The sequence below is a fragment of the Olea europaea genome, chromosome 8, assembly GCF_002742605.1.
Source record: "Olea europaea var. sylvestris chromosome 8, O_europaea_v1, whole genome shotgun sequence".
Classification (NCBI taxonomy): Eukaryota; Viridiplantae; Streptophyta; class Magnoliopsida; order Lamiales; family Oleaceae; genus Olea; species Olea europaea.
In genome coordinates, this window is record NC_036244.1 from 14,158,000 (window position 1) to 14,179,471 (window position 21,472).

General features: G+C 37.8%; 1 protein-coding gene across 7 annotated transcripts; it reads left to right on the forward strand.

The window, feature by feature from the left end:
• The first annotated feature begins 3,213 nt into the window (after nt 1-3,213).
• Nucleotides 3,214-21,254, forward strand: LOC111398892 (rho-associated protein kinase 1). 7 transcript variants are annotated; one of them, XM_023026048.1, is made up of 14 exons: nt 3,214-3,621; nt 3,687-3,731; nt 3,812-3,910; nt 4,024-4,134; nt 6,271-6,445; nt 6,536-6,592; nt 6,906-7,042; nt 7,158-7,217; nt 7,322-7,399; nt 18,200-18,273; nt 18,774-18,850; nt 19,650-19,744; nt 19,826-19,983; nt 20,960-21,254. In XM_023026048.1, the coding sequence occupies exons 1-13, from the start codon at nt 3,415-3,417 to the stop codon at nt 19,856-19,858; spliced, it is 1,248 nt and encodes a 415-aa protein (XP_022881816.1). In that variant the 5' UTR covers nt 3,214-3,414; the 3' UTR covers nt 19,859-19,983; nt 20,960-21,254. The 7 variants fall into 7 exon arrangements, with proteins under 7 accessions (XP_022881816.1, XP_022881817.1, XP_022881812.1 ...); XM_023026049.1 differs by having other exon boundaries at nt 19,826-19,908; XM_023026044.1 differs by having other exon boundaries at nt 19,834-19,983.
• Nucleotides 21,255-21,472: the final 218 nt, after the last annotated feature.

The window sequence follows — 21,472 nt, forward strand, 5'->3', positions numbered from 1 at the left end:
ATAGAAGTCATGCATAAAATTAAGTAGGATAATGACCTTATAAATTTCAGACACATTTTCATCACAATTAACAATGTCTCAAGCTAATTTATTAAAAATATTCAGATTATCATCAAGATCCTTTGAAAGATATATTTTAAAACTAAAAAAATCTTTCGAGCAGATATAATTTATTAGGAGTAAATTTAAGCAAATAAAAGTTCTTCAATAGAATCAAGTTTTTCAACTTTATCAAAAAAGTTTTAGAAATGTGTAAAATAATTGAAATGTAAGCAAGTTCATCTTATTTTTCTTTTGTGCTTCCATCAAATTTGCAAGAAATTCACTGTCTACAGCTTTTGAAACTTTTTGTTGAATCAAAATCCCTTTTATCTTTTGTTACAAAATTAAAAAAATCCTCATTTTAATTAAAAATTTCAATTTCAAAATGTGAAGACATTATGAAAAACAAAACAACCAAAGTGCACAAATAGGTCGCACAAAGTAATCTTAACTCTTAAGGCCGTAGTATATACCGTTCTAGATTTCGTGATATTCGATACCTCAGTATCAAGAGAATGTTAAAACGGGTCAAGTCCAGGTGTTCTAACAGAATAATGAATGCAACACGAAGATATGTAAACAAAAACTTCAAATTCTCAAACAATTCAATCTCACACATTGACATAGTAATTAAAGCACAAAAGCAATTATCAATTTACAATAAAAATCAACACTTCAAATATGGCAAATAATTCTTAAATTCTAGCATAATCAATGGTTATCCCAATCCTATTATCATCCCATACGATGATTTGCCAATGCTAGAATTTAAATGGGAAAAGTCAATTTATCAGAGCGGATCAATCTGAATCCGTAAATAATGAGAGGTGTGAGTTATACCACTTTAGGTCAACCAGCATTTACTCTAAAGTCCCCAATAATCGTAGAAATCAATTAATCATAATTGAATCCTGAACGCACGAAGGATAAATCCTCCAAATTTCATTGTATAAATTGAAATGGAAAACTAACAATACCAAGATATCATAAATGATGACAGGAACAATATTTTAGAAGATAACTTCGCCAGAAAAAATTGCACACTGTTGGAGTCTCTGCACGTAAGCTTCACGTACCGTCGCACGCACATTGTTCGTTAAAGCGTACGAAATCGTTGTACAAGTAATAAAATTCGTGAGTTAAGAGTATCATTTTCACGAAAAATAATGTCTAATTTGTAGTTCAATTGCTATCTATTAAATTCGAAAGGTGGTGATATCAAAAGAGATGGTTTGTATGTTTTTTATACTAATATTAAATTAAGAAAGCAAATAAAGTATTTGTTTAATACGTGAATGTTTGTATTGAATCGTGAATCATCCTATTGCCATTTAATTAAATTCTTAATTCGTAATAGTAAATTCATGTATTCAAGACAATTTACAATCCATTTTTATTCAATATTCTTTTCCAAGAGATATTAAACATATATTTAATACGACCCAATTTATATCTAATCCGAATTTATGTGAAAAACATGCATTGATTCACAAGATTTATCGCACATGATTGCAGATGCCATATATATTATTCCTAATACCTATTGCCCATGTATTGATTTTGTCGTATTTTAGACTTATTGTGATTATTCCTACATTACAACAAGTAACTTACTTTTTAGTTGGTGATTAAGTAATCACATAGTTTAATGGGAATACAAAACCCATAAAGAAAAGTCAAGAAATACTAAACTAATTGTTTTGAAATAAAATAGACAAGCAATAGGGATCATCATTCATCAAATACAATGAAAAATTTAGACTAACATTCTTGGCTCAAATCTTGAAATTGGGCTATGAATCTTTAAAATCATTGTATGTTTCGCCTTTAATTGATATATAGACTAGTTCGTCATGTCCAAACTATTTAGAATATGATGAAATTTAGTTCAAATGAAGGTTCTTCATGTTCAGGTCGAGTTTTGGTACTTAAAGGATGCCAAAAAGATTGCATTGAATTATTACCAAAACAAAAATAAGAAAAATTGGATTTTTTCTATTTTTGTACTGAGGTGCCTGCTTGGTTGGTTTAGGATGCCTCAGGCGCCCTTTTTTGGTTGAGATGTGCACCTTTCTGTAGGCGAGGGGTGCGCGTCTCATCTAAATTTTGACAGCCAAACAACCTTTAATATTTTTATCATAACTTTTTCTCCCGATATCTAATTGAGGTGTTTCGAAGTGCTTTGGATAGCTAACTCAGAGGGCTACAATTATTCTAAGTATCATTTTTAATTAGAACATTTGTTATGTCAAAATTAGGTTTCAATATGAGGCTACAAATTCGAAGCATAATTTTGGATGAAAGTTGATATATGATAATACTTTGACCATACTTCATCCTTTTTACTTCTTTTCCTCATTCAATTGACCTCTAGCACTCTAAAACTTTATCGTGAGGTTCGACACAACTATCGAATATTTGTACTTTAGTCTCTGAACTTTAAATTTACTTCATTTTAGCACTTTTTTGCCATTTCTTCAAATTCTTTGTCCAAACATAAGTTTTTGCTAATAAAAGCAATAAATTACAATTAAACACTAATCTGTCCAAAGAATAACAAAATATTATTATTTAGGATTCCGAATAAGCGTAGAAACTACACTTATCACATCGTCGAACGTCCTCACGTGCCAGCCACCCCAGTGTGCCTCTACCTGCACACCACGCCGGTGGTCTCCATTTCACCAAACTTCTAGTTTGGTCAAAAATCCGAAAATAGCCTCGATTTTTGGGCAATTTTTTGGACGGTTTTTCGATTTCTTTTATGCTTTGATTTAGCTGAATTTTTTGGTCAATTTTTGTTAGTTTTTTGAGCCAAATCCATTACCTCGAAGCTCAGATATCAATTGTAGCGGAAGTTCACTCCTAGATCTTTGAAATGATGTTTTTCGGGCTCAATTTTATGTTATATTTTTTACCAAACAACCAATCCAAATGACTCCAATTCACAACCAATATATTTACCTAGGTTGCTCCTCAATTTCAACCACAAAAGACAAGATAATGACGTTGATTTGTAGGCCACAAAGACATGGAGAAAACAACAGAAGATGATAAGAGGAAAGACCAAAATACACAAAGAAGCCACAGGTTTTTCTCTCAAGCAGGCAGCTGATTTCCAACAAAAAGGTAGCCACGTTTTTTCCCTAATATATATGGTTAAATTAGGCTTTAATTGGGCAACAATAAGGTTGAATAAATCAGAATTCAAAACCTTTCAATAGATAAATATACAAGTCATGAGTAGCATTAATTTATTAACTTACTTCCAACGATTCACCTTATTCTTGGAACGAGTCATTTGAATGTTGATAACAATTTCATTCATCGGCCAATGAATACCCAACTGTACAAATTAAAAATAGGCTCTCCATGGAAATTTTTGTCATTTTGAAAGAGACGAAAGAACTACATGGGTGTTGCCGTGTTGGTGATTATTTTCTAGTAAATATGAAAAATGCGTTGGGCAAGATAGCCACCCTTTGCAGAAACTGGCGGGAAGGGGAAATGGACCTCCTCAAGCTCTCAAAATTTCAGCTCCAACTCCGTGCCCTAATATCCGAAGTCCATCATCTCAAAGTAAGCACGCATCACTTACTCTCTCACACGCCAATACGCGCCTTGATTTCTCCACATTGTCTCAGGAGAGAGATCAATCCGCCTCCAAACAGCTCCAACTTTTGGTTCAGGTTTGAACTCAAACACATGCATACACACACTTTTCTATTCTATTTGTTGAAATAATGCGGCTTTATACGCGTATAACTAGAAACAAAAGAAAGCAGAGGAAGAAACGAATAAGAAATTGGCAGATTTACAAGCGGAATTAGTGGTGTCTAATGAACTCCAGCAGAAACTCGAAAGAAAGGTAAATTGATAAATGATCGTTAAAAGGTAAATTGATAAATAATTTTTAAATAGAAGAAATTAATTGATTAATTCGTGTTTTTATGTTCTGAAAATACTATTTCTTTGATGCAGGTTAACTGCCTTGAGAGTGAAAATGCATTGCTCGAGAACAGGCAGAAAGAATTGAAGGAAACTATTAATAACCTACTGCAATCGAGGGAAAGTTTTGTCAAAGCATATGAGGTTTGTTCTGTTTGTTTGGCTTTAGCTTGTAAGAACCTAGCTAGAGCCAGTTGTACTTGTTATTCAAAAGTATTGAGATTTTGTTCAATTTATCGACTAAACAGAATAGAGGATTAGTTCTTTTATAAGTTCTAGAGAGAATGCTTCGTTTATAATTTCTAGAGAGAATACCCCGTAACATGATTTTTGGAGTAAATTATTAATATTTATGTATTATGCTCCCCCACAGAATACAACAATTACTTTACTTGTATGTTTCAACTTGCAAGTGATATCTAATGCAAATAACTGATTACATATTGCGCTGGACCGTTAATGCACAGACAAGCTAATTGAATGATTGACACTACTACACAAGTTATTAAGCCAGGATAATTGTATTATATGAAGCAAATTTCTAGAAAGGGGATGAAGAATTCAAAAGTTACAATGATATCCATGGTCGACCAATGGATTCTTTAAGGACAACAACTCCTTGTCGAGTTAATGAAGAAATCATCACCGACACTTTAAGAAATTTCTAGAGAAAGATGTATAGCGCAGCAAGCTTGGAAGAAACTAGAACAAATCAGTTTTATTCTATCACCACCGCCTTACTAGAAGCTGCTGGAATTATCTAAACTTTCCAGCCACTGCCAATATGAAGAATTCTCTAGAAATTAAAGGCAGTAACTCACCGACTTCTCTGCCTACATATATGTCGATGCCTGCTGTGTATACGTGTAAATAGTGTGTGAGCAGAGAGTATGCAAGAGAGCATAGAGAAAGTGATAAGTTATAGTGATTTGAGAGAGTAAGTGAGGGTGTTGTGGTAGAACCTGCCGAAATTGAACAGCCCAGATGAATTATTATTCGCTTAGTTGCTAAGATAAATCACACAGGTATTGGAATTAAAAGGAATTTTATTGAACTGAAACTACAGACTCGATGACTACAAGAAATGAGAGATTAACAAGGCAAGTTTCGAGAGTTGCCTCCTCTCCAATTGACTCAGAATTCCACCCTCTGAAAAACCTATTTCAGCCTTTGCCTCCACTATTTATAGACTCGTAACCACATGACTCAAGAAATCTAACAACCAATATTCCTTCTAACTTCCTTCCATGCTCTTCTTGTGACGTCGTTGATAGGTGACCCGTATGGGAGGCTTATCATGTTGCCAATATAATATTAGAGATGAGTGTAGTGTATAGTGGTGTGTTTGTCCAAATTGTGTAAGTATTTATATTAATAAAATCATTTTTTTTTGGTTGTTTTAATTTCAGCAATTTGGAATTAGAGCTCAACAGATAATTGCTTAGTTTTTGGAATATATATTGATCAGATTCCCCTTAGTTTGTGGAATATAATTCGATTAGAGTCCCCCCTTTTCTTCATTTTAATGCTAATTTTGCCAATCCCCTACATCTTGCAGGCAATGTAGATAAAGACATATTTAAGATGTGAGATTTTCCCTTTTTTATTCATAGTTTGATTCAGGTAGCTTGCTTGAAAAAAAATTAATATTCTTAATCTCTGCAGAACTTATGTACATGTTACAATAACTTTTGAACACGAATGTAATGTGGAGCAGTTGAAAAGGATTTTTAACTTATAAGATTAATTGTGCCTGTCTCTTTGATTTAAAATAGAAACAAAAGTCTTTTGGCAAAATAAGCAGGAGAAGTAGTGGGCTTTATTTGAATTCAATTACGTTCACAATTTTCTTTATTTTGAACAAGAAACTCGAGAAAACATTGTTTGATTATATACCTAAAATGCTTTTTGGGAAGCTATGCTTCCGATTTTGGACAGTTTGATGAGGTATGTAGAAGATATTTTGAAAGTTCCAGAATGTAATTAAATTAAAGTGATTGAAGTAATTATATAATGAACTAGGTAGTAATATGGCTGATTGTTTCCAGATGTAATGCCAGTATATTTTCTTTTTGGTAAGCTGTTTTATGCTTGTCCCAAATTTCTACTTTAGAATGTACTTGCCTATTTTATGGTTATTCTGTTTCTTAATGCTGAACTAAACTGACTACTGGATCAATTTGATCCTGTTGGGATATTTTCTCTTGAAATTTAACCAAGACTTATGTAATGTCAAGAAGTGAAATAATAATACAATTCAGTTTTGATATTGATATACAGGACTCTACATGCGAAATGAAACGAGCTATGGAATCTAGGGATCGAATGATTCTTTTTCTTTCTGAGAAGATAAAGTCTCATTCTTTACTTGTTAATTCAATAGAGAAGGAGGCTTCCTCCATCAAGCAGATTGTAAATGACACAGAGTATATATTGACTGAGAAAGAGGAAGCTGGCAAGTAGTTTTTTAGAACTCAGTTTACCAGACTCAGTTTCTTCAGTATGCAGCAATGTAATCTATTTATCTATTCATTGATTATTGCAGCAGTAAAGTTGAAGAAAAAGTTACACGAGATTGCTACGTTCGAAAAGCTATTCATTGGTAATGTTCTCAGGGCCTGCCAAAACTCTCTCTTAATTGACGATGCATATTTTTTTGGATGCCTAGCTGTACAACATTTTTAAGCGCACCGTTTGAATTTAGTAGTTTCGCATGTAAGACAACTATGTTCCTGTGCTTCTGAATTTGCAATTTGTATCTGTGAAGCATTGAGTTGTATCTGTAAATCCATGATATTTGTATCTTTAGACGTTGGTGATCTGAATTTCTCGAAATGGTTTCCATCCTTTCCCTAGTAGATCTAAATAGATTCTGCATTTTGTTATTTAAATTGGCATGCCAATGTACTATTCAGAAAGAATCAGTGATCTGGAATGCAAAATAAGGAACAATGAGGAAGAGCTCACAAGAAAGGACAAAATCATTTTGTGCCTGGAAGCGCAGTTAAAGATGGCAAAAACTCAGGATGAATTCCAACCTACAGTTGATGAGATATCCTGATGGCATTATTTGTGAAAATAGTTATATATGCTGTAGCACTCTTAATATGGCTTCTTTAGCTTCTAGCCATGAATAATCTTGAGAGTTTTGTCTTAACCGGTCATACCTTCAGAAAGCTCTGTCAACAAAGGAACTGATCATACAGAATCTAGCGTCACAAAAGAAGGTTTTATAAAAAAATAAAAATAAAAATAAAATTCATGTCCTATTTCTTCTTGAAACCTGATATTTCCTTCTGATTTGTTACTCACTGGAATGCTCTATGTTTAGGTATTACATCTTGAAGTGGGAAGCTTAAGTTTTATCATAAAGAAGATTCAAGATGCGGTCACACATATGAATGAAAAGGTTAAACATTTCTCTTGTATTAATGTTTAGGTTCTTGGAAATTTTAGTTCTTAGAAAATTTTGCAATTTAAACTGTATGTCCTCCATAATTTCAACCACTATTTGGTGTACCTATCAACCTCACGACTGCACACTACAAGAAAGGAATTACTCTTTGGACCATACATAGGCATGTTGAAGCACTTGATCCTTTATCTTATTTCATCTGGATGAATTGAACTTATTAATTACTTCCTGCATTATGATGCTGCTAACTGAAGGGAATTGTCACGTGAGAGGTCTCTTTTACCAATGTCAATTAGATAGAAAGAGTAATTGATGGCCAGCAAGTAATTGACGCCAGAATTAGAGATGCTTTGTATAGCTTTGTATATTAGTTGTAATTGATAGAAAATTGCTCAGTTTCCATTCATGTACAGTGATAGCTAACATTCAGCCATGGAATTTGCCTTTTATTCCTATATATACAAAGGAACCCTCACAATGAGGATTATCGAGTCAAAAAGGAGAAATTGAATACCTTGACATGGTATCAGAGCTTCTGGAAGTGTAGGTTGATTTCCAATCACCATCTTCTGCGGTGACGGGAAACTTGTTTGAGAGCCTCACGATCCGGTCGAAATTTGTCGTGAATTTCTGGGCGAAGGATTCCTGGTCGGGACTCTCTGTAGCGACCGACCTTTGCTTGGCTCATCTCTGGTTGGTTGAACTTGCCGGCGTCTTCAGTGGAGACAGGTACGGGGCTTCTGGCTTTCGCATCTGTCGACGGGTTCGGTGGAGGAAAGATCGTCAATCGCGTAATTGAAGGTTTGACAGCAACCCCGGTGTGTTGGGCTACTTAATCCATTGTTTAATTGGGGCCAATTCTATAGAGTTTACTTGGGCTGGGTTTATGATTTTGGGGGGCTTATTCAATTTTGGTTCTTCTGAATTTTATATTGGGATTATTGGGCTTTCTGCTGGACTTTGGTTTTGCTGAATTTATATTGGGTCCTTTTTTTTCGCTAGTATAATTAACTACGTACATCATATCAACCAACATGTCTGAAACTGTCGGTGTGTGCTTCACGGGTAAAAATTATTGTACATGGGAATTTCAATTTCGATTATTTGTTATGGGAAAAGAATTATGGGGTCACATTGATGGAAGTGACCTAGCTCCTACTGAGAATATTCAATTGGGCCAATGGAAAGTGAAAGATGCTAGGGTTATGACATGGATTTTAGGATCTGTTGATCCTATAATTGTCCTAAATCTAAGACCTTATAAGACTGCTAAAGAGATGTGGTAGCATTTAAAAAAGGTCTACAATCAAGACCATACAACCAGACGATTTCAATTGGAGTATGAAATTGCAAATTACACTCAGGCCAATCTCAACATCCAGGATTACTTCTCTGGGTTTCATAGCTTATGGGGTGAATTTGCTGATATTATCTATGCTAAATTACCAGTTGAATCTCTTGCTGCCGTTCAAACTGTACACGAGCAAAGCAAGCGAGACCAGTTTCTAATGAAGTTACGTCCAGAATATGAGGCACTTCGCTTAAATCTAATGAATCGTGAGCTGTCCCCTTCTTTGGATGTCTGTTTTGGGGAGTTACTTCGTGAAGAGCAGCGTCTTACAACACAGGCCACTCTTCAACATCAACATATGACCTCAGATGCTGTCGCTTATGTAGCTCATGGGAAAAACAAAGGGAGGGACATGAGAAAGGTTCAATGCTTCAGTTGCAAGGACTATGGGCATATTGCTACTCACTGTACCAAAAAGTACTGCAATTACTACAAGAAGTTGGGACACTGATAAGAATCTGAATTGATGGAACAAACTCGTTTACCTAAGAAGAGTAAATTCAATGGAAATGAGTGAATTTATTGAATTGAACCTACAATGTGACTCCAACAAACTAGAGCATTCGAGAGGCTGTGTACTCTCCTACCAGACTCCTGATTTTTCTCTGATTGTTACCGTCCCTCCCCTTTACATTTATTGACAATTTCCCTAACTGACTCACTACTCTCCCCCGTAACAAAATAACAGAATAACAAACTGCATGCTTAATTAATTTGGATACTTAGCTGACGTGGCTGCCTCCTTACTCCTTGCGTATTTAAAAATCACCGAGGGTCTATCAATACCCCCCTTCAAAATCCACCTTGTCCTCAAGGTGGAAATCTGGAAATTGCTGGTGGATGTTTTCAACTGACTCCCAGATGGCTTTGTAGTCTGGAGAGTTCTTCCACTTGATCAGAACTTCAGGACCCAAGGCTGAACTTGCTGAATTAGAACGGAATTGTAACACTCTCTCCGGTTCCACTCTGCTCGAAGTCTCCACAGCAAGGGGTTCTGGTAATTTTGAAACAGTCTGAGCATTCCCGATAGCCTTCCTGAGCTGCGACATATGAAAAACTGGGTGGATAGCTGACTCCGGTGGAAGTTTCAATTTGTAAGCAACCTACCCCACTTTGGCCTGAACTTCAAAAGGTCCATAATATCTGGGAGAAAGTTTTGCTGATGATCTCTGAGCCACAGACTTCTGACGGTAAGGATGCAATTTCAGATATACCAAGTCCCCAACTTTCAACTGGAGATCACGGCGATGCCCATCCGCCTCTTGCTTCATTCGTTGTTGGGTGCGCAAAAGTTGCATCTTGAGGTGATGGAGGACTTCATCCCTGCTGACCAAGGATTGTTCTACTGAGGAAACTACAGTCATTCCCTTCTCAAAAGGCATAACCAGCGGAGGATCACAACCATTCACAATCTGAAAGGGATTGTGCTTCGTGGCGGTGTGGAAAGAAGTATTATACCAAAATTTTGTCCACGGTAACCACTGCCCCCATGATCGTGGCTTACTTGAAGCGAAACAACGCAAGTATGTCTCCAAACACCGATTGACGACCTCCGTTTGGCCGTCAGTTTGTGGATGGTAGGCTATACTCTTTTTAAGGACTGTCCCCTGAGCCCGAAAAAGCTCCTCCCAGAACTTACTCATAAAAACTTGGTCCCCGTCTGACACAATAGACTGTGGAATTCCATGCAACTCAACAACTTCTCGTATGAAGACTTTAGCCACTAAAGGTGCCGTGAAGGGATGCTTTAACCCAATGAAGTGCCCATATTTGCTGAGTCGATCGACCACTACTAAAATAGTGTCCCACCCTTCAGACTTGGGCAGCCCTTCGATGAAGTCTAATGAAATGTCACCCCACACTCGCTCTGGAATCGGCAACGGCTGCAAGAGTCCTTGAGGAGATAAGGACATGTAATTATTCTGCTGGCACACATTGCAGCGGCTCACAAATTCCCTGACATCCCTTTTAATCCCCTTCCAATATATTTCTCGAGCTATCCGTTTGTAAGTTTTGAGAAATCCCGAATGACCACCGATTCCCGAGTTGTGATATTCCTGTAGGACCTTCTCAATGAATGGGGATGATTTGGGTAACACTAATCTGCCTTTGTAACACAAAGTCCCATCCACCACCGAATAGCCAGGTTGGTCCCCTCCACCTGATTGTATGTGGGCAATGATTTTGCTTAACTCTTCGTCCCTTGCTACTTCTGCTTTTACCTCATCCACTTCTAACACCCGTGGCCTTGATATTTCCAGAAAACTTACTATGGGTCCCATTCTTGAGAGGGCATCTACAGCTCTATTTTTCATACCGGGCCGATATTGAATTTCAAAGTCAAAGCCAAGGAGTTTAGTCAACCATTTCTGATGTTCTTCACAAACTAAGCGCTGCTCTAGAAGAAATTTCAGACTTCGTTGATCAGTCCTTACTATAAAATGTTTGCCCAGTAAATAGTGCCACCACTTCTGAACGGAAAACACTATGGCCATCAATTCCTGCTCATAAACTGATTTGTGTCTAGCACTCAACGGAAGCACGTGGCTGAAGTAGGCAATGGGATGCTGTCCTTGCATTAAAATAGCCCCCAACCCGTGGCCCGATGCGTCGGTTTCCACCACAAATACTTGGGAGAAGTCGGGTAAGGCAAGAATGGGCACTTCAGTCATTGCTGTCTTCAGTTTGCAGAAGGCATCCTTTACCACCTCACTCCAGTTAAACCCGTCATTTTTCAACAATTCGGTAAGTGGCCAAGTAATCTCCGCATATCCTTTTACAAAACGTCGATAGTAGCCGGTAAGCCCCAAAAATCCACGTAGCTCTCGAAGGTTCCGAGGCGATGGCTAGCTGCACATTGCCTCTATCTTAGACTTATCCGCTGATACTCCTTGTCCCGATATTATATGGCCCAAGTATTCCAATTGAGGCTGTCCAAAAGTGCACTTCTTCCCATTTACATATAGCTTGTGTTGCTGTAAGCATTCCAAAACAATGTCCAGATGCACCCTCAACAAAGCACTGTACACTAAGATGTCATCAAAAAAGACAAGAACAAATTTTCTGAGATAGGGTCAAAATACCTCATTCATCAAACTTTGGAATGTTGCCGGCGCATTTGTCAGCCTAAACGGCATGACAAGGAATTCGTAGTGGCCTTCATGAGTACGGAAAGCCGTCTTTGGCACATCATCCGATTTCATTCTTATCTGATGGTACCCCGATTTAAGATCCAGCTTTGAAAAGATGGCTGCCCCATGAAGTTCTTCCAGCAATTCATCGGTCACTCGTATAGGAAATCTATCTAGGACGGCGACCTTGTTCAACGCTCGGTAGTCTACACAAAAAGGCCAGCTCCAATCTTTCTTTTTTACCAACAAAATTAGGCTAGAGAATGGGCTGCAACTTGGTTGGATTATCCAAGCCTCCAGCATGTTTCGCACAAATTTCTCGATTTCATTCTTCTGGAAATTCGGATAACGATATGGCCTAACGTTAACCGGGACTACCCCTGCCTGGAACACAATCCCATGCTCATGGGATCGTGATGGGGGAAGCTCATTAGGCCACTCAAAGACTTGGTGATGTCGCCGCAATACTTTAGTAAGCTCGTCAGGGCCCTTGCTCACTTTCTCCTCGTTTTCCAAACTCATACTTCCCAGCTCCAACAGTACGCTTTGGTCACCCTCCTTGAAGTTTCTGAATATCGACTTAATAGAGACCTGTGTCTTCAGCAGGTTAGTTTCTCCCTACAGTAACACCTCATGCCCATCTACCTTGAATTTCATCGTCAACCTCCCCCAATCCACCTGCATTTGTCCCAATGTTCCCAACCACTTCATTCCCAGAATTAAATCAGTACACCCTAATGTCAGAGGTAAGAAATCATCCACAACCACAAGGCTTGGCAGGGAGACGACTACTCCTTTACAAATGCCCACCCCCTTCACCGACGACCCCATTCCCACAGTGACCCCATATCCGTTGGTGCCCGCAACCGGAATTTGTAGCTTATTTACAAACTCCAGGGAGATGAAATTGTGGGTTGCCCCACAGTCAATGAGTACCACTACTGCACGACCCAACAACACCTCGGTCACCTTCGTAGTTTTCGGATTTGTTAGCCCCACCACTGAGTTTAATGAAAGTTCCACTGCCTCCTGTACTTCATCTTCCTTTGCCTCTCCGCCCGAATCCGGTGGTTCCTCCTCCTCTTGCATGACAAGAACCTGCAGTTCCCTGTAGTGACATTTGTGACCCGGTTGAAATTTCTCGTCGCATTTGAAGCACAGTCCCTTTTGCCTTTTTAACTGGAGCTTCGCATCGGTCAACCTTTTGTAAGGAGTCACCCCCTTCCCCGCCGCCGAACCGCGAGAGACAGGAGTTAGGGGCTTCGACGGGGCTGCTGGACTGCGTTGGATTGGAGCTGTGTTGCCCGCTTGGGAGTTGTGGGCGTAGGAGAATGGGCTGTAGTTGGTACTGCTTGAATAACTCTTGCTTTTAGTTGGGCATTGGTGAACTTGGGCCTGATTAATTGCTTCATTTCGATCTTCGACCCGTTGGGCCATAACCATAGCTTGGGCCAACTCACGAGGCTTCATTATCCTCACCTCAGCTCAGATAATAGGAGTCAGCCCATTGATGAAATTACTTTCCATTACCTCCTCCGACACTGCTGTTAAGTGCGCATCCATGGCTTCAAATTGACGCCGATAATCCCGGACGGAGCTCGATTGCCTTAGTGCCAAAAATGTCTCCAAGAGTGTCCCCTCTTGCGACGGCCGAAAGCGCTCCAACACCAGCGTTTTCAGATCCTCCCAACGTCGCAGAGGTTGCCTGCTATCTTCCCACCGGAACCACGCCAGAGCTTCTCCTTCAAAACATACAGCCACGGCCTCTATTTTCTCCTCATTTGACAGTTGATTCATGCCGAAATATCTCGCTGCCCTAAAGATCCATCCATCTGGATTATCGCCGTCGAAAATGGTCATTTCTAGCTCCCGGTTCCTGTAATTTGCTCGTGTCCCGTCTTCCCAAAATTTCCTCCCCTCATTACTGTTGCCGGCTTCACCGAACATGGCAGGTGCTGTGGGGTTAGTGGAGGGTTCAGAGGCTGCTTTGAGGGAGGCTTTTTCCTTCCTTTCCCGTTCTATTTCGGTCCACTGCTTCATCATCGCCTTAACTTTCTCCATTAACACCCCAACTTGTCCTTCCAAGGTCTCCACTTGATCGATAACGTCATTTTCCCCAGAAATCGGATGCTCTGATACCAAAAATTGATAAGAACCTGAATTGATGGAACAAACTCGTTTACCTAAGAAGAGTAAATTCAATGGAAATGAGTGAATTTATTGAATTAAACGTAAAATGTGACTCCAACAAACCAGAGCTTTCGAGAGGCTTTGTACTCTCCTACCAGACTCCTGATTTTTCTTTGATTGTTACTCGTCCCTCCCTTTTACATTTATTGACAATTTCCCTAACTGACTCACTACTCTTCCCCCTAACAAAATAACAGAATAACAAACTGCATGTTTAATTAATTTGGATACTTAGCTGACGTGGCTGCCTCCTTACTCCTTGCGTATTTAAAAATCACCGAGGGTCTATCAGACACATTATCTAAGACTGTCCTACTCGACCTCAAAATCGTCGGGCTAATGCATATCAGGCTACTAGCAGGCCATCGACTTCTAAGACATCATCTACTACTGCCCAATCTGCTCTTACTTCTGAAATGGTGCAACAAATGATTTCGTCAGCTTTTGCTGCTTTGGGACTTCAAGGAAAAGATAATACTTCATCTCAATCTTAGCTAGTTGATTCAGGTGCCTCAAATCATATGACCAATTCCTCTGATGGTCTTTATGATATTCGCCTATATCAAGGCTCATCTCATAATCAAACAGCTAATGGGAGTCATTTAGCTATTAATGCTGTTGGTAACATTAATTCTGCTTTTCGAGACATTTTTATATCTCCTGATTTATCTACAAATCTGATTTCAGTTGGTCAATTAGTTGATAACAATTATGATGTCCATTTTTCTTGTGATGGTGTTCTTGCGCAGGATCAGGTGTCGGGGAAGATACTAGCGAAGGGGCCTAAAATTGGACGATTGTTTCCATTACATTTTTCTATTCCTAGTTGCTTATCTTTGGCTTGTATAACCGTTAACAATAAAAGTGAAGTTTGGCACAAACGTTTGGGACATCCAAAATACACTATTCCGTCTTATTTGTCACACTCTGGTTTGTTGGGTAATAAAAATAATTCTTCTCATAATTTGTGTTTTGATTGTTCTATATGCAAATTGGGAAAGAGTAAGACTCTTCCTTTTCCTTCTCATAGTAGTCGTGCAAAAAGAGCTTTGATATTGTGCATAGTGATGTTTGGGGCGTTTCACCTATCACCTCTTATGCCCAGTATAAATATTTCGTGACTTTTATTGATGATTATAGCCGATACACATGGATCTATTTTCTCCGTTTTAAATCTGAAGTACTTTCAGTTTTTTAGACCTTTGTGACATATGTTGAGACCCAATTCTCCAACCGTATTAAAATTTTACGATCTGATTCAGGTGGAGAATATATGTCCCATGAGTTTCATGATTTCTTAAAATAAAAAGAGATTTTGTCTCAACGATCATGCCCTTATACCTCTCAACAAAATGGGGTGGCAGAATGAAAGAATCGTCATGTACTGGATGTTGTTCATACATTATTACTTGATTCCCATGTTCCTTCAAAATTTTGGGTTGAAGCAGTATCCACTACAGTTTATTTCATCAATAGATTGCCTTCTCAAATTTTATGCTTTGACTCTCCATATTATCGCCTTTATAATCAACATCCTACTTATCATGACTTGCATACTTTTGGGTGCATTTCTTTTGTTCATTTACCTTCTCATGAACGACACAAGCTTTCTGCACAATCTGTTAAGTGTACTTTTATGGGCTACAGTGTTTCGTACAGAGGTTATGTTTGCTATGATCTATGTTCTAATTAGATTTCGCATTTCTCGTAATGTTGTTTTCTTTGAGCGACAATTTTTCTTTCATACTCATGCTCAACATTTACCCGAAATTAGTATTCTCCCATGCTTTGACGATTTGACTTCTCATCCTGAAAGATTCAAGCCCGGACTCGTGTATGAGAGACGTCGACCAAATAGGACTCTTCCTGAAGTTGACCTCCCATTTGATCTTGTCCAGCCCCTCTTCTGAGCCTGAGTTGGCATCAGATACTGATGTACCTTGTGATCTGGGTCCTCGACGATCTACCCGTATTTCTCACCTACCTGATAGATATGGTTCTTTTCATTCATTTGTCATTACATTGACATCTATTCCTCTTAGTCATTTAGAAGCAGCTAAATATGAATGCTGGCGGAAAGCTATGGATGAAGAACTTCGAGCACTTCAGGATAATCATACTTGGGATGTTGTTCCTTATCCACCTAATGTCAAGGCTATTGGTTGTAAGTGAGTATATTCTATTAAGCTTCGTTCCGATTTTCGATGGAATCTGGATCGTTATAAAGCTCGCTTAGTTACTCTCGGAAATAAGCAGGAATATGGGGTAGATTATGATGAGACATTCGCTCCAGTGGCAAAGATGACTACAGTGCGCATTATCCTTTCTATTGCAACCTCTCAGGGGTGGCCTCTTCACCAAATGGATGTCAAAAATGCTTTTCTTCATGGTGATCTCAAGGAAGATATTTACATGACACCTCCTCCGGGTCTTTTTTCCTCTTCTTCACAAGTATGTAAGCTGAAGAAGTCTCTTTATAGGCTGAAACAAGCTCCTCGAGCATGGTTTGAGAAGTTTCGATCTACTTTGTTACAGCTTTCTTTTATCCAGAGTCAGCATGACTCCTCCCTATTTCTTTGTAAGATATCTACATATATTGTTCTTTTACTTGTGTATGTGGATGATATTGTTATCACTGGCACGGATTCTGGTTTGATAACTCAACTCCAGCAGCATCTATAGGCTTCCTTTCACATGAAAGATCTTGGTCCACTTACATATTTTTTGGGTTTGGAAGTACACACTGTTTGCACAGGTATATTTTTCAACCAACACAAATATATCCAAGACTTGATCACTTTGTCTGGTCTTCAAGATTCTTCTTCTGTCGATACTCCTCTGGAAGTCAATGTTAAATATCGTCGTGAAGAGGGTGAGCTCCTTCCTGATCTGACTATCTTTTGTCAATTAGTTGGGAGCTCAACTACTTGACTATCACTAGGTCTGATATATCATTCGCAGTCGAGCAAGTCAGTTAGTTTATGCAAACTCCACGACATCTTCATCTTGTGGCAGCTCGTCGCATCATTAGGTATCTCCAAGGTACTCCTCATCGTGGATTGTTTTTCCCTTCTGGGTCTCCTATTCGTCTTGTTGCATTTAGTGATGCAGATTGGGTCAGTTGCCCTGATACTCGTCGTTCTGTTACGGGTTGGTGTATGTTTCTTGGTAATTCTTTGATCTCCTAGAAGAGTAAAAGGTAGACACGTGTGTCTAAATCTTCAACTGAATCTGAATACCGTGCCATGTCCACTGCCTATTCTGAGATTATTTGGCTCCGTGGGCTTTTAGCTGAACTTGGCTTTCCTCAGTCTAATCCTACACCCCTTCACGCGGACAACACGAGTGCTATTTAGATTGTTGCAAATCCAATATATCATGAGCGTACAAAGCATATCGAAGTGGATTGTCACTCAATTCGAGAGGCTTTTGACGCAAATATTATTTCTCTTCCGCATATCTCTATTGAACTACAGATTGTCGACATATTCACCAAAGCCATGACACGACAATGTCATCTCTTTCTTATGGGCAAATTGATGCTTCTTGATCACCCAGCATCAATTTGAGGGGGGATTTCAATTATATAGAAAGAGTAATTGACGGCCAGCAACTAATTGACGTCAAAATTAAAGATGCTTTGTATAGCTTTGTCTATTAGTTGTAGTTGATAGAAAATTGCTCAGTTTCCATTCATGTACAGTGATAGCTAACATTCAGCCATGTAATTTGCCTTATTATTCCTATATATGCAAAGGAACCCTCACAATGAGGATTATCGAGTCAAAAAAAAGAATTGAATACCTTGACAACCAATTCACTGCATGTGGATTCGTCCTGGCTTTATTTTCTCTGATCTGAAGGCTGACAAGCATCTTTTGTGAATTACATAGTCATATGATATTTCTTTCATTTGTAAGTTGGCTGGTCCTCAGATATACAATGTATCAGTCTATTCTAGCTGCAGAAATCTGTATTTCGATATCTTTTTCTTTTTCTAACTTGAGTAGAGGTCTGCATTTTCAAATAATTGAATGTACGGGCCTATGCTCAATTCTAATTAGAATTGTTCACGTTCTACTATATGCATATGCTAATGTATGGGTGTTCCTCTACTGCCAGGACAGAAAAGCTTTCTCCTCATTTCTGGAAGGCCAGGTGGAATGTGTAACAATTGAAGAGAATAAACCTAATGGGTAGGATAGTACATTCATAGTGCACTTCCCTGCTGCATTTGATTCTTCTTTTATGAATCCTCAATCTTTTGGAATTTCCTTCTAATTTGGAATATTTTTTTCTCTGAGTCAATTTCAAAATAGAATGACTGTGGAGACTCTACATATATTTTAATAATGTGCAGTTATAAATTTAAATAGAAGTCTGCTGATTGCATGGTAAGTTTGTGGGATGACAGCTGGGGTGTATACAGAATGCCAACTTTGACCTAACATATTCCTTGTCAAGCTTGTTCAAGCCTGCTTACAATTTTCATATCCTTCTTGATCAGCTGCAATGGCACACTATGATTTCCTTTTGGTGGTCTAGTGTTGGGAGTAGGAACTGAAATTCCTCTTATCACGTATATTATTTTCTTGTTAGGAATTATAATTGTTTAAGATGCTGTACTAAAATTATTCTCCAGTTTGGTAAATTGGTAATGCACTCATTTCTAGTTTATTAACATTTAGCATGACAGGATTACAGATGGGCTTGACGACAATGGAGAAAAATATGATCAGAAAGCTTTTGGGAAAAAACCTGGCGACCATTCAGGTTCTTTTTGCTTTCTACATATTATATTTACATGAGCTTTCACAATTTCAAAAGAATTAATAAACTTCACAAGCATTCATGTAAATCTACTGAAGTTTTATATAGAAAAATTGAGGACCAAATGTAGGCAGATTTTGCAGTTTTAGGTTTGCACGTTTGTCTACTAGCAACATTAAATGTAAAATAGCCTGGTTTTCATGTTTTATCTTTCCATTCTGCAACTTCTTAACATGTTAAAACTCTAAGTGTTTGACTGTTTTACAAAGAAAAAAAAGACGAATATGGACTGCTGTGGACAAATAGCAGCAAATAGTTAGTGGTGATCACTGTGACAGAGACCTAAGAGTCATAACTCACCAACTAATTTCTTATAGACAGTCGTGTGGTTTCTGAGGGTATGATCGCTCCACTGGTTTCTATGGATCAGCTTATACATTCTTTTATAGTCGATTTTTTTCAATTCATATTCAGATATGAAAATCTTGAAACTGTAACCCAGAGTTTATAAATACATTGGGAAACATGATTCTATAGTAAAAATCTAACATAATTGCATTGTTGTGGAAAATTTGAATATAACTTAAATGATGGTACGAGACATTCATTTTTGACACGCATTGATCAAAAGCTGTATGAATCACAGAATATTGGACTTTGAAGAACTGTCTATGTTGCATCATTGCAGTGTGGAATTGCATGAAAGCATCTAATAAATGGCTATTAAATGCACATCGTCATTTCACAGTGATGCTCAATGTTCATTTTATGTGTACTACATTGTGAGTATACTGTATTTTAACTTTGTCAGGAGCATCCACGCATGATGAATTTCAAGAGAGATGCATATTGAATTCTTGGAGGGAGGACAATAATGTGGAGTCCAGCTCATCAGAGGCAAGTGAATATTCTGTCGCATTGATGATGTATATTTTGAGAACCTTATTGAAACTCATGAATTTTGACTTGCCATTTCAAAATCGCAGTCTGGTTGCTCTTCATCAAAGCTAACTCCTCAACTTGCGGCAAATGTCCCAAGCGTTTCTCATGCATAGACAAAGGTACATCATGATAAATATCAATTTCTTTTCATCATGGAATCGTGCTTGCGATATGGGTTCAAATCCTTTGTAAAGGTATTTCATCACATCTCAGCAAACTTGTACTTCAAGTCAACAAGTTCTTAATTCTCTTGTATATTGTCCTGTCTTTATTGTTTTGTTTGGCAAGCGGGATTTTACAGTGCTGAATAATGGCCCCCATTATTTGAAATTTTAATGATTGAAATAGTGTATTTTTTTTATTTTTTTTGAAAAATGTGTGGTTAAAAAGGAAGAAGTTTTTTTGGGATTATGTTTAAAATGATTTTATTGGAGTGTGTGTGATTGATAAGAGGAGAGAGAGGAATGAATTATAATTTTAATGGGGTCAATATACGTGTCAACTGCTCAAAGGTTACGTGAGCTTGATTCTGTGCGCTCAACAACACAAGCTAGAAATATATGAGATTACAACTTGTACCTTAGCCGGCGAGATTTTTGCATCCTGAACATGTGTTAATAAAAAACTAGAGCCCTTCTACATTACCATGGCCAATGTGGCCTTGGTAATGCCAGGGGACAGGGCCTGGTAAAGAAGAATGATCCAAAAAACTAAGGTTAGAATTTCATAATATTGATCAATTATAGGTGGCTCTCAGCGTTTTCGATCAGTCATCATCAAATCCTACCTTTCTCTCTCCATTCATTCAATCCAAGGCCAGGGTAGAAGTTTTATTAGTATAAATCTTTGTGCGACCAATTGAAAAGGACAAGTTTCAACTTCTGCATTTCTAATTAATTTTCCCACCTTTCACTGAATTATTTTCCTGTAACTACACTATTATATTCATATTGGATAAATATATGTCAATTCGTTTGGAATCTTTTGCTATATTTTCATTGAGAACAAAATTTGTGGAAAAGTGCACTTTGGAATCTTTTGCTATATTTTCGTCGAGAACAAAATTTGTAGAAAAGTGCCCTTTACATTCGTGTTCTTCTTGCTCTCGACTCCCTTGTTTGAATGAATCTTAAAAATTATATGAAGTTCTGGTTTTATGATTTGTTGCAGAACAATTCTTACCTTGGGGAAGCACAAATTGCATTATGTAGGAGGACAACTGGACAAATATAATAAGTCTTAACAGTCAATGGCAGCCTTGCTGCATAGTTGTATTTCCAAAATTAAGTTGTGTTTTGTGTTCTGTGATAATTAGACTTATAGGAGGTCGTGTTCTGTGTTTCGAAGAAATCCTTTTTGTATCCCTAAAAAGAGCATATTGTCCTTTTCTCCATTCCTTAACGATCATTTGGGTAATGGAGCCATTTCAGATGCTCTCTCTTCAATCTGAAGTAAATTAGTGGTTTAGCTATTTGTTTTTTTGAGTGTTTGTTACTATTTTTTTAGTGACAAGCATAGGTTTTAATTGGTGTTTTGTCACTCTTTTTTTTTTTTTTTGTAGGATTGAGATTTAATAATCCCTAAAAAATGTTGGTTTAAAGGAAAAGTCACATTATATTCTCTGCATAAGATAAAAATGGACTTAAATGTCAAGTTTAGTCACTTTATTTAACCGATTCAATA